Below are 15,070 nucleotides of genomic sequence, written 5' to 3'. Positions count from 1 at the left end.
CTCATGTATATATATATATATATATATATATATATATGATTACAACGTCTTGTCAGACGAGTGCCACTCTCTCAGACAAAGTTCATGAGCCCAAAAATTACTTACATCGCCACAGGACCATTTTAATAGACAAATGCCCGAGGGAGTATCTATACACATGTGATGTTACAGTCTTAGCTTTGTACGACAGCTAAGTCTCTTTCTCGGTTCAAAATGTTGAGATCCAGCAACAAGCAATTGCAAGATAGCCAGCAACAAGTTTAACTGCAGACCAGCTTAATGCGGGTACTGGTCTCCCGCTTAATGTTTTTTTTTTAAATCAGAGATTTGCTTCTCCTAGAAAGGTTGCCTTCACCACGGCTTATGGGAGTCCTCTCCACACCAACACACACACAAACACACACAGTGCTAGTTTGCCGTTGACCCCGAAAAAGGGTTCATTCACCCTTTGGAAGGTCTTGTTTTTAATCCTTCAGACTAACCGGCCTCCTCACCAAACCAGTCTGGTGGGGAAACCAGTTTAGTCGCCGGTGACCCAACCATGAGGCACGTAGTACTGGGTTACATGGTACCAGTAGCATATGACATGACCTGACAACATATATATAAGAGACAGAGATTATGTAACAGTTTACCTGAATGCACAGCTACTTTTTTTATGACATATTGGCTAAGTGATGTTATTTGCCTTGGAACAGGAACACTTCCACTGGGATTTCCCAGACCAAGTCTGCCATTTGTAGCTTCTCCGCAGGCATACACTTTTCCTTCCTGGGTAACTGAAATATAAGTAAATATAAAACGCAATTTATTATAGAATTTTACTCATTCAGTTAAACTTTTAAAAGAGTATTCCATAAATCTGGATTTGCAAAGGTATTCATTAATACTGATTCTCAATAAAAGGTAACTTTGTTAAAATTCATGCAAGAAATAAGCAGATACAACACAATGTCATAAAAATATGTTGGATATCTGGGCTGTGTGTACCGTGAAGTAATTTTTTGACAAAAGTAATAATTATCAAATGTACCAAAATGTCATTTGAATAAAAATTATGAACCTGACAGCTTATTAATACCTAAACTGTGTGTACCAAGAGATAGTTTAGACAAAAGCTTACACCGGTAAGAAAAATAATAATTATCAAATGTACCAACAGGTAATTTGAATAAAAAATTATGATCCTAACTGCATGAAGAAGCAAGGAAACTTGAAATTGTCAGAAAGAAAAGTTAAGTGTGTTTGAATGGTCATTTTGGCAAAAGGTTACACAGGTGTAATAAAAGTCGGGTCAATCCAGTTAATGATGATGGCTGAATAAAACGCCTTTGGGGTATGGTAACAGTCACAATACCATCTCCCAAAAAGTGCATTTCAGGTGATCACAAATGGTTATATAACCAAAAAGGATACCATTGTTGGTTGATGATTGGTCCAAGAAGAATCGATTCATTGAATATTTGTGTGTACATCTCTTTCCTAACACCAATCGTCGATAATCGTGACCAAAAATAAAGATGTATTATATTTTTATTTATCAAAGTATCCTCGTTCTTTTACACGCAGCAGAAATGCAACAAATAAGTTTTTCTTTTTATTATTTGTCTATTTATCTATCTCTGACTCTCTCCAGATGTCCCTGTCTCCCATCAGTTGCCTCAGATCTTCAGGATCACAGTTGGCATCACGTACAATTTGTTGAACGTACGTGGATCTAGGTCACACTATGTTCATGCACTCATCCCATGGAGTCCACAGCAATACATGTCTCACCAGGTCTTGTTTGCTCCTCTTGCAGTGACTGACAAATTGTAGACATTGCTCCCTGATGATAGTAGATATGGCAGGTAGGTTGCCATAAAGTTGCTGTTTCACAGGATGATCTTGCCAAGATATATTTAACACTGTTTGTAGCATATGGATGTACATGCCACCCAGCTTTCTTTCCAATCTTTTGATGAGTGTCCAGGTTGTAACACTGTAAACAAGAACAGACTTTACCACTGCTCTGAAGAACTGCCTTTTCAGTTTATTAGCCTTCAAGTCTTGACTGCAGCTTATCTAATGCAACCCATGTTTTTAAAAAACTTTTGAATGATTATTAAATAAAAAAAAACAATCAGAAAACATAATAAAAAGGGAAATATAGGAGGGAGAGAAAAAAGTAAAGGAAATGATTTGCCATATCACCGCTTCTGGTAGTGCTATGCTAGAAGATAAATAGCAGGGGAGGTAACTGCAGTAATGGCGAATCACTGGATTATGAAACTAAATTCATGAAATAACCCTTTTAAAAAACATACCTAATGTAAATGAAGATTCATAATGTTTTGAATTATTACAGGATTGCATTTGAAAATACAATAAATTTAAACAGGAAATTCTTCCGATTGAAATTATAGCCTTACCACAAAACAAACTTTTTGAGCCTCCAGCAATCTGTACACATTTTAATGATGATAAAGTCTCATTCAAGAATGGTAATTTAATCTGCAAAGAAAAAAAAATTAAAATTAAAAATAGCAGCAAAATCATATTCCTGAATTTTTGACTGACCAGTTTGAATATTTGTATTACTTGGATTTTCAGACTATTATTCTCATCTTGAGTTATTCTCACAACTTTTTGGTTGATGTAACCTCCGACCTTCTCCAGGTGTAGCATCTTGTTCAACTAGGGAATCTTTCTGCTGAACTTGGAAATCTGCATGGAACCAGAGCATATTACCCTCATGGATTAAATAAAGGGTTCCACTCAAAATTCTGTGCAGATTCCCGAATTTGACAGAAACATTCCAGAGTTTGGCAAAATATACCCGAAGAAAGTCAGAGGCTATTTCTACTAAAACATTGTGAAAATGATACTCAAAATGAGAATAGTAATCCTAAGAATCCAAATAATATGAACAGCAAAATTAAAAACATGGTAGAAACAGAAAATTGTTAGGTTCTTGTCCAGAATTCTTATATTAAAAAACGAAAATAAAGAAAAATTTATATGATGTATGTACCTATGACAAAACGAAAACATATTTCAAAAATCATGTAAATTGATCAAGTAGTCTTATTTCTAACTAAGAAAATGAAATTTTATGAGCATCTGAGGAATGACTCTAGCCCGCCATGTTGAAAACAATAAAAATAAACAAGGGAGATAACAACAATCCATACCTACAAAAGTCCTGTTTAAATGCTTACGAATTCCCATTAATCACTTAAAATGACTTTCTTTATAAAAATAAAACTACCTGATCAATTTACATGATTTTTGGAATATGATATTTCCGTTTTTTGTCACGTGTATCATACAGATTTTTCTTTATTTTTGTTCTTTAATATATAGGGTGAATTCTGGGCAAGAACCAAGTATTAAATTGAAATTAATTTTGGAAAAACAAAATATACCAGCAGTGTAACAAAACTAATTGACTTCCAAACTATCCTATCTCTGACCAGGTCTTTATCCCTTGCCCTTACAAGTGTCTTCTTATCACTTCCTCCCATGTTTTCCTTGCCCTTCCCTTATGAGCTAATATTGCAACCGGACTTATGTCTTTAAACAGGTCTTTAAATTTTTCAAGTTGCAGTATTTCCTTTGGTTTTGCTGTCGGCACTGACTGTCTATTAATATATGCTTGACTATAAATGATTCTGAGGATTATATACACATTGAAGACTCTTCATCTTTAAAAAATTGTTTGCAATTAATATGTGTATATCGTATACAGTCTGGCTACTACAACCTCTTTATATTCCCTTCTTGCTGTAGCCTAGTGGTCATTCATCAAAAGTTGGCCAAATCTAGTCTAATTTATTACTTTGGCATTCATTCCAAGATTCTTGCCATTTGTCTTTGATTATCCTGTTTACAGAAGATGATAGATCCCTATCTATCCCAAAGTGTTGTCAACCATTATAAATTCAAGTATGTCGTGAACTGTCACAAAACCCATCGTCACACCTAAAATTTCCTGTAAAATAACTCTAAACATATATGTTCCTTTCGTTCCCATTTATTGCCGCACTTAACCAACAATCCCATGTCAGCTTTCCTTTGTGTGCCTTTGTGAACAACTTCCTATCCATTGTTCTGATGATCAGTGTATGGAATTTTAGTATTAGTAAGTATGATGTTAAATGATTATTTTGCCGCTCTATCCACATTTTTTTCATTTCCACAAATGCCGATATAACTCAGTATCCTGTATAATTTGATGTTACTCTGCTTCTTGTTATAGATGGAGGTGATCGTGTTTAATATTTTTGTGATTAAAGGATTATTCATAGTTTTGTTCCTCTTAAAGATCTCTCAATCTTGTCCAAGCGGCAACCTGCTATCAACTATGTCCAACTCACAATTCTCATCAGATGCAACTGTTCTCGATTTTCACAAACCAAAGACTGTCTCCAACTGTTGCCAATTGTCACAAACCAAAGACTGTCCCCAATTATCATCAACTGTTACAAACCCAAGACTATCCCAAAGTGTTGTCAACCATTATAAATTCAAGTATGTCGTGAACTGTCACAAAACCCATCGTCACACCTAAAATTTCCTGTAAAATAACTCTAAACATATATGTTCCTTTCGTTCCCATTTATTGCCGCACTTAACCAACAATCCCATGTCAGCTTTCCTTTGTGTGCCTTTGTGAACAACTTCCTATCCATTGTTCTGATGATCAGTGTATGGAATTTTAGTATTAGTAAGTATGATGTTAAATGATTATTTTGCCGCTCTATCCACATTTTTTTCATTTCCACAAATGCCGATATAACTCAGTATCCTGTATAATTTGATGTTACTCTGCTTCTTGTTATAGATGGAGGTGATCGTGTTTAATATTTTTGTGATTAAAGGATTATTCATAGTTTTGTTCCTCTTAAAGATCTCTCAATCTTGTCCAAGCGGCAACCTGCTATCAACTATGTCCAACTCACAATTCTCATCAGATGCAACTGTTCTCGATTTTCACAAACCAAAGACTGTCTCCAACTGTTGCCAATTGTCACAAACCAAAGACTGTCCCCAATTATCATCAACTGTTACAAACCCAAGACTATCCCAAAGTGTTGTCAACCATTATAAATTCAAGTATGTCGTGAACTGTCACAAAACCCATCGTCACACCTAAAATTTCCTGTAAAATAACTCTAAACATATATGTTCCTTTCGTTCCCATTTATTGCCGCACTTAACCAACAATCCCATGTCAGCTTTCCTTTGTGTGCCTTTGTGAACAACTTCCTATCCATTGTTCTGATGATAACCTTTTTTCCTTTCTTTTGTCACACTTCTTCCATTTGTCTTTGATTATCCTGTTTATTGAAGATAACAGATCAGTGGCAAACATTTTTTTTTTAAAGAAGTTACAAAAAAAAGTTGGATGCTTTTATTTTTTTAATTTCTTTTTTTCCTGACAAGTTTGATATACCCCACAAAAGGGATATATTCGTTTGAAGCAGCTGAGTGGTCTTGGTTACATATATGAGTGATAATCTGGTAAGACGTTTCTGAATTTTTTTAGATAAGGATTTGTTATTCGTATTATTTGGATTTATATGACTACTGTTCTCATCTTGAGTGTCATTTTCACAACGTTTCACACGTTACATCAACTGAAACGTTGTGAAAAAACAATCAAGACGAGAACAGTAGTCCGATGAATCTAAATGATACAAATAATCTGATAAGTCACCTTACTAAACCAGTGTTCGTAGTCGGAGCTGGTATATCCTTAAACATGAGGCTTGTAACATACCTGTCAACATCTCTCCCAGGTGATTCTACCAGTCAATATTTATGGCTAAACCAACCAATAATATTCTTGTAAGGAGGAAGCCGGAGGTACTCATGTTCAATATACAAGTCATTGGTTATCAAGGCTGAAAAACCACTCTAGGATAAGGGTGAGTTTGTGAGGGAACATAAAACTAGACACAAATTCTAAAAATAAAAAACAAATTCAAATAAAGTCAAATAATTACTTTTGATCCTTTCGGTCCACCAAGTTGATCTTTATCATTTAATCCCCAAACAAGTACATGTGTTTGGATTTCTCTGTAGCCTGATGACCGCGTTTTCTTTCGACAAGTTTGCAGTGAGCTGCTGCGGTCCTCCTCTTCATCATCAGATGCAAGAAAAGCAAAGTTGGCTGCAGTGTCATCTTCATCAGCCTTCCGTCGACCAACTATAGACAGGCCATGTACTTTACAATCAATACCACTGCTGCGGCATTGCTTGATTGCGATCTCAATAAATCTGTAGTACTTTTAAAAAGAGAGAGAAAAAAAAAATTTTTAAGATTAAAATTGGACAAAAAACAGTATTTTTCATTTACTAATTAAGTATTTAGATAATGTTTGCAATGGTGTGAAGCTGTAGCACTCTCTCTCTCTCTCTTTATATATATATATATATATATATATTTATAGTATTTCTTTGAAACTCCGCGGATTAAGGACTATTCACTTATTTTGTACTTCCTTTTTTAAATTAAATATGTTTTTAACTCTTTTTCAAAGTGTTTTTTAACATGTTTTATTAACTACTTGTTCTTATAATATATATATATATATATATATATATATATATATATATATATATATAAAATGAAAATTACAATTAAATTTACCAAAATGATCAAAGATGGTAAAATTAAAGGAAATTATAAATATTAAAGAATTAATATTTATAAAATTATCTCAGCCAGATATAAAAGCTTGATAAAACCAAATAGGAAATATATATATATATATATATATATATATATATATATATTCACATGCATAAGGGTTTTTTATGTAATGTCTTATACATGTCTCATTAAATAGCAGAAGACTGCTAAAAAAACTCCTCAGAGATAAATTTATATTCCTCAAAAGAAACTGTTGAAAAGTTTTTTATATGGAATGAAAAAAGATTTGGAGAAGAAAAAAAAATTTAAGGAAATGGAGATATGTAAAGTCTGAAAAAAAAAAAAACCCTAAAAAACAAACAAAAACAAAAAAACACTTATTGTTGTGTTCATTGGCACTCCCACATGGATCATCATCAGGGAGAGGGATGTACAACTAAATGTCTCCCATTGTAACCTGCATCTCCTCATCACAGAAGCATAAACAAACCAACCATCAGCTAGGCTCAATATGAAGGAGGAGACTGTACACTTGTGATTTTAAAGGCTTTTAATCGCCTTTTTCAATAAATCTACAACACCCAATTTATTTAATTCATCCTACGCCTGAGGACGACTTATGGGAGTTGAAAACATTTGTGGCTGTGGCAAATTTCTTTTTACAACCAAACACAGCATTCGAACATTGGCCTGCCAAAGGGAAAAAATGGATCACAAAAAAAACAAGCAGGAATTATCCCTGTTGTCCAATGAAACATCCGTAAGAAAAACAAATACTAACAATTTAATTAAGCAGACCCTGGTTGTACACAACTGACCCACTTGACCATGGGAGGGTACTTTTGTTTAGTTAGCAAAAGAGATGGGAGGGACGTCGTTCTCCTTGCCCTTTTGTTATAATTTTGGGAGGGGATTTACTTTGTTTTTCGACTACCAAGTTAATGATACAGGGAGAATGCAGACTCCTCACAATGGTTATATAATTATATATATATATATATATATATATATATATATATATATATATATATATATATATAATTTAAATAATGAGCAAAAATTATATTATCTATTGAATCATCGAAAGGAATATAGGAACATGTTTTTTCCTTATTCTATGGAATTTTAAAGAGAGTGTTATAGAAGTTATGTTATTTTTTTTGCCTTGAGCAATGTCGGATAGCTCGGCTAGTATAAAATTACAGAAACATCAAACAACATAGGAAACATCAGAGGAATTAAGTGATGAATAACTTGATTAGTTTATTGCCAATTATGTACAATTCGAATAATTTTTTTTTTCAAGCATAACACAATCCAAAACTTAGGAATATTTTACCATGTATTTTGTGTGATTAGAAAAAAAATGTATTTTTGCAGTAAGACAAAAGACTGCAAATAAGCCACCATGTAATTTCCAGAGTATTTTTAGTAAGCAATAATAATTAAATAAACATCATTTCTAGAAATAAAACTTATTTTTATTTACAGTAGAATTAATATTTAACTATATTTAACTGATATTATCTATTATTCAGTTTAAATAAAAATGTCTTATTAAAAAAAATGTTCAAATATACTTTTATTCTTCTAAATCACAAAAGATTTTTAAAAACAAAATAAGATTCTTTATTCATTTACAAAAAGACAAAAGATATTTTTGATTAATTTATAATAAGATAGCTTTTATTCATATTTAAAATTTTTTAAAAATGTATTCACATTAAAAAATAAATTATTTTTATTCATTTTTAAAAAAAGATTTTTTATTCATAAAAAAAGATATTTATTCATATTAAAATTTTTTATCCATATTAAAAATTTTTATTCATATTAAAAATTAAAAAGTTTTATTCATATAAAAAATAAAATATTTTTGTTCATTTTTAAGAAAGATATTTTTATTCATTTTTAAAAATTACAAAATTTTTTTTATTCATACTAAAAAAATGACAAGGTATTTTTTATTGATATTTAAAAAATGACAAAAGATATTTTTTATTAATATTTAAAAAATGACAAAAGATATTTTTATTAATATTTAAAAAATGACAAAAGATATTTTTTATTAATATTTAAAAAATGACAAAATATTTTTTATTCATTTTTAAAATGACAAAGGGCATTTTTATCCATTTTTAAAAATGCTAACATCTTTTTATTCATTTTTAAAAATACTAAGATATTTTTTTATTCATTTTTAAAAATGACAAAAGACAATTTTATTCATTTTCAAAAAATAGCAGAAGACATTTTTTATTCAGTTTTAAAAAATAAAATCTAGATTCATTTGTAAAAAGAAGACATTAAAATAAATTTTTTTTATCTCTTTTGAATAATGCTAAAACATATTTTAAAATTAATATGCAAAAAAAAGTTATCTTTTAACTTTTTTAAAAAGTAATAAAAAAATAAGGAAACTAGAATATAAAATACATATTCAACATTTCATTTTTTTTTTCCCAATGGTTAATTCAAAATTTAAAAATTACATACTTCCATAACGTCCTCGAGCAAAGTGACTGTTGTAAAGGACACTCCAATGTTGACAGTTCTTAATTCTTTTAAGTTGTGCACTGAATCGCCACCACTCACAACAACAAGTGAAGGCATGTAACTAGAATCTGCAGGTTCTACCTTCATCTGAAGGAGATTTACAAGAATATCAGACTGCATTTCCAGTCGTATCCAATGCTAAAAGAAAAAAAAAAAAAAACGTATACATATGAAACAAAAAAAAAAAATGGTTTTCCAATTTAAAAGTAATTTAATATAATGAAACAAAAACAATAAATTAAGATTTAAAATAAGTGTCATATACATTTAGAGAATCCCAGTTTTTTTTTTACAAAGGAGTCACCACTTATCAAGGCCTGGACACTACTCGAGGATAAGGGTTACTGAGTGTACAGTAGTCAATGGGACAATATCGTAATAATTGTTAATAGTGGAAATTTAGTAAATTAAGGGAATGGCTCATCAAGAACTTATTTAAGTTGGACTTTCTAGTTTGATTTTTTTACAAAAGAATAACCACTTATCAAGGCTCAGAGGCCACTCGAGGATAAGAGTTAAAGAGTGTACAGTGATAAAAAAAAAAACCAATATAGTAATTGTTAGAAGTGTAAATTTAGTAAATTGGATTACTTAAGGAGTACGGCTCATCAAGAACTTGTTTACATTGGACTTGAAGACAACCATATTGTAGTCAGCTGAAAAGCAGGTAAACGGAAGAGAGTTCCGCAGGTGTGCAGTTCTTAGAAAGAAGTTTTGTTCATGGAATCTACGTTTATGTTTAGGCACAGATAAAGGGTGGGGGAAATTATTGATAGTGTTTTCAGCTAGACGAGTGTTTCTCGTGAAAGTTTGGCAAGAGGGGACTATAATTGGAGCTCAGTCGAGCACTTGCCATGAAAATAACGATAAAACAGAGACAGGCTTGCAACGTCTCTTCTGTGAGAAAGATGTTGCAGAGAAGAGAAAAGGGATTCCTCCACTAGGCTACGAAATCTGTTTTGAACTGTCAAGGCAGGATAAGTCTTCCTAACAGCTCCTGCCCAGATGTAGCAACAATACTCCATCCTTGGACATACTTGACTCTTATATAGGTAGAGAATTGTATCAGCATGAGATATCTACTGGATCGATAGAAGGATACCACCATTATTCCATCGACCTTGGCAACGGATTTAATATAAGTGTTCCATTTCAGATCAGGAGTAACGGTCAAGCCCAGAAGCTTGTCAAAACGTGGAGCCCCCTCAAGATGAGAGCCATTCATTTCAATTGATGCCAGATGGGGACCAAAACGTTGATGATGTCACGACAGAAGTTTGGTTTTAGATGCATTAAAAGTAACCAGCCACTTCTTTCCCCATTGTATTATTTGTAACGGGAGTAATATGTTCTAATTTTGTCATTTGTAAAGTTACACTCTTCTGGAGATTGAGGTTCAATCTTCAGTGTGGGCAATACTCAAAATATAATGGCAAATTGTTTAGAACTTCTACCCAGTCATGACTAATGGAATGAGAGCATGATACTCCCCTGGATTAAATAAAGAGTTCTATTTGAAATTCAATGGAGGTTCTCAAGTGTGACAAAGTTTCCTGAGTCTAACAAGATATACTAGAAAAACGTCAGAGGTTACATCAGTTGAAGCATTGTTAAAATAACATTCAAAATGAAATCAGTAGTCTGAAGAATCCAAATAATACATATAAAAAAAAAGGGAGCTACTCACTTTTCCCTGAGAACCTGCACTTTGCCAGTAACCACTTCCACCATCGAGCAATCTAGAGGCCTGATTCTCTCGTGATGACACAGCAAGATTTCTCACACAGATTTGCCAATTGTCAATGATTGAACCACTGGGCACGGGACATATCCGCTTCTGCTTCCCTGGTTTTCCGACATTGGTTGCTTCACTTCCTAAAAGCAAAAAGGAAAATCAGTAATAAATATCAGTACTATATATATATATATATATATATATATATATATGCTCCTATAATATTTTTGTGTATTGATATGCATATTAAAAACCCTTTTTTCTATTTATTTACAAAAAATAAACTTTGTTTACATTATATATATATATATATATATATATATATATAGTGAATGAATGAGAAAAGTCTATATTCCAATGTTCAATCACTCAACTATTACATCAATCAGTGAATCTATTTTGCCCTTAACTCATCAGAAGAAATAGCAACAATCAATCTATCAAAAGGAAATAAAGTGCGTTTTGACATGACGAAAATCCAAAAATTGGAAGAGAAGCTGTAAATACCTTATGTTTCCATTATGCCATTTTGAATTTTAGAAATAAAGTCACTAAACCCAACTATTTGTACTGATTGATTTTGCACTCCGAAACATACAGTCAAGAATTGTAAATGCCAACTGAATTAAAGGAATAAATTATAAGATGGTTAACATCATGAACCGTGGAATATAGTCTTTTGTCATTCATTCACTATATTGCTCTGTAGTTACAGTGAGCTTCTTAAATAAGGATTGGTATATATTATAAGGAAATAAAGTATATATATAAAATTACAATTAAATTTACCAAAATGATCCAAGATGGTAAAACTAAAGTATATTATAAATATTAAAGAATATTTATAAAGTAATCTAAACCAGATGTAAAAGCTCGATAAAACCAAATAGAAGATAGAGCTTATAATATTATATATATATATATATATATATATATATATATATTTGTTTATTGTTATATAAACATGCTCACATCCCGCTGCTACAAATAGCCACTTGTTTCAATCAAACAACAGATATCATCAGGTAGCGACTTGACTATTCAAAAGTTCAATGAATAAAATGATTATTCATTGAACTTTTGAATAGTCAAGTCGCTGCCTGATGATATCTGTTGTTTGATTGAAACAAGTGGCTATTTGTAGCAGCGGGATGTGAGCATGTTTATATAACAATAAACAAGTATTATCAGCTCTTTTTATTGAGCACTATCTAACAACCTCGTTGAATTCATTAGTCCATTACTTTTGAATATAAAAAAACCCCGCGTATATATATATATATATATACACACCTATAATTTTTTTTTTGTGTACTCATATTAAAAACCCCTTCTTTCTATTTATTTAAAAAGAAAATATAGAGATGATGTTTTCGATCAAGTTTGTTTGTTAATATGCTTGGCATCACTTGATCAATCATCACTAACTTAGTCAAAATTTTGGCATATCTAGATCAAAAGTCACAGAAAAAGGGTGAAAGTTATACTTTTGGCAATATCAGTTTTGTTCATTACAGAGATTCACTACTTGGCCCATATTGTAGTCCTGCGTCTTATATGAAGTTGAAAAAGTTTGGTCAAGATAGAAATTCTACTGGAATTTCAAATTCTGATTTTTTCAACTTTGATGTATGGACTTGATGCCGTTGGATAACAGTGAGAAACAGCTTAGTGTTGCCCCCCACCCTTCTTCTTCCTCACGGGCTCAAGAATGAATAACTCACCTGGTTCTGAAATTTCATTGAAGGAATGTCTGTGGTTTCTTTTCGTTTTGAAACAATTTTCACAATAATCAAATTTCTTGCAAACTCTGCATTCAAACCGCGAACCAGTAATTGGGTTCATTTGACATCCATGACACCTACAAAACATAAAAAGCAACTAAATAATAAAGACGGACTTATTATAATAGAGATGAGGTGTCTGTAACCAAACTACATCACCCTAGTGAAAATTTTAAGTATCATTTCAGATCATTTGGATTCCTTGGCCTACTGTTCTCATCTTAAGTGTTACTTTTGCAAAGTCAATGAAACTTCGGACCTCCAGGTGTATCCTGTTGAACTCGGGAATCTTTCTGTTGAATTCTGATGCAATCCACAAGGAACTGTAGCATAGATTACTTTTTTTCTTTTTTTTTTTTTATTGCATTTTCACCACAAACAAGGCACATTTCTACTTTGATGTAAGGGGCTACTATCAGGGACATAAGCTACAGGGGTACTATGTAGGGAGTTGGGCAGCAAGATGTTGGTTCACATTACGCTTGAACTTCTGCATGTCAATACAGTTGGGAAAGCAGGAACCCGAAAGGAATTCCAAAGTCTAGCGGTTCTGGGGAAGAAACTACTGGAGTAGAAAGCTCTCTTACATCTAGGAATCTCTACTGTGTAGGGGTGGGATTTTGCTGCAATTCGAGTGGATACAAGTGCTTGGTAAAATTCAGTTAAGTTACACTCTTCTGAAGGTTCAATCTTCAGTGCGGGCGACACAAAATGATAGCATGCTATCCTCCTGGATTAAATAAAGGATTCTGTTTAAAATTCTGTGCAGATTCTTGTGTCCAACAGAAAGATTCCAGAGTTTGACGTTGTGAAAATAACACTAAAAATGTGTACCGTAATTTGAAGAATTCAATATGAATATTCATATTGGTCGAAAGAAATCCGACCGAAACATTGCACAAAAATTATTGTTCTCAAGATGAGAACAATAATCTGATCAATGCAAGTAATATAATAATGTTTAGTTTAAAATTCTGTCTAGATTCGCAAGTTCAATAAGATGTAGCTGAAGAAGGTCAGATATTACACTGACTGAAGTGTGAAAATAACATTCAAGATGAGAATAGTAATACATATAATACAAAATATCAATCCTCATCTCAAAAATTCTGAATCATCATCATTCATTTTATCAACTTATTTCATTTGGTCCGACTTTTTCTGGTACGATATTATCCCATTGAGCACTGTACACTCAATAACTCTTATCCTCGAATGGCCTCTGGGCCTTTATAAATTGTGACTCCTATGTAACACAAAAAATAAAAAATACAAAATAAAAAAAAAAATAAAAAAAAAATAAATCATCTTAAAATTTCAGAAAGGTAATATCTTATTTCGTATTATTATTTTAATTTTTAATAGTCAAGAAATAATGTACCATCATATTTGATTAAATATATTTTTTTATGTTGCTATGTGTTAAATGGCTTTTAGAAACTGGCTTCTAAACAAATCTATTTCTGACCAGGTCTTAATTTATCCTCCTTTCTCTCAGATCCATTTCGTCGCATGTTTTCTTTGGCCTTCCTCTGCCAACTGACCCTGCTTCCTCAACTGTTCTACATCTACTAACCCAAGAACTCTTTCATCCATTCTTTTACTATCATCATCACATGCGGTTTAACATCTGTTAACATACTGGCATGTGTTGAACAGCTTTTAGAAATTGACTTCCAAACTAATCTATCTCTGGCCAGATCTTTATTTATTCATTTTTCTGTCAAGTCCATCCTCATCACTTCCTCCCATGTTTTGTTTAGCTTTCCTCTGCTACCTCAACTCTACTGATTCAAGAACTCTAGTCCATTATTTTTAACATGACCATACTAACAAAGTCTCCTGTTTTGCACACATCTCCCTATACTGGCCAGATTTAGTCTATCTGTAAGATTATTAGATTTAAGCTGGTCTGTAAGACCATGCCCTCAATCCTCACTGGCTAGATTTCATTTTTATACATCACCAGATAATGGTAATGCTCTACTGGTTAGCAATATCAAAATTTCCCTAAACTTATTCCATCACCTCTGAATTTACTCCATTCTGAAATTATGCAATCTTACTATTTGCTCTACCCTGTTTTCTTGGGACAAAGTCACTAAATCATGGCATGAATTTATTGAAAAAAAAAAAAAAAAAAAAATTCTATATTCATAAATTTTTTTTTGTTTTGTTTTTGTTAAATTTTCTTCCAATATAATGGATTCTTTTCAAGTTAAAATCGATTAAGAAATACACATTTTGTATTGAGAAATACACACTTTAAATATGTAAACATCAAATATGGCCCAAATAGACAACCATTTTGGATAACTTGCTATTCATCAACTAATGTTTACATATTTTAAGTGT

At 32.0% G+C, this 15,070-nt stretch overlaps 1 protein-coding gene across 5 annotated transcripts in view; it reads right to left on the bottom strand.

The window, feature by feature from the left end:
* LOC145268339 (E3 ubiquitin-protein ligase HERC2-like) overlaps positions 1-15,070 on the bottom strand; it is a 500,726-nt gene that overhangs the window by 147,425 nt on the left and 338,231 nt on the right. For all 5 annotated transcript variants that reach the window (XM_080123842.1, XM_080123845.1, XM_080123844.1 and 2 more), the window contains 6 exons: positions 12,656-12,792; positions 10,884-11,071; positions 9,137-9,334; positions 5,991-6,272; positions 2,412-2,493; positions 636-779 (listed from right to left, as the gene is read on the bottom strand). In XM_080123842.1, coding sequence (XP_079979968.1) covers positions 636-779; positions 2,412-2,493; positions 5,991-6,272; positions 9,137-9,334; positions 10,884-11,071; positions 12,656-12,792 — 1,031 coding nt within the window. The remainder of the gene's footprint in view (positions 1-635; positions 780-2,411; positions 2,494-5,990; positions 6,273-9,136; positions 9,335-10,883; positions 11,072-12,655; positions 12,793-15,070) is intronic.

Source organism: Euprymna scolopes, chromosome 43 (genome assembly GCF_053919585.1).
Source record: "Euprymna scolopes isolate OS-2025 chromosome 43, ASM5391958v1, whole genome shotgun sequence".
NCBI lineage: Eukaryota > Metazoa > Mollusca > Cephalopoda > Sepiida > Sepiolidae > Euprymna > Euprymna scolopes.
The sequence above is the reverse complement of the archived record's forward strand: the minus strand, read 5'-3'. Positions and strand labels throughout refer to the sequence as shown.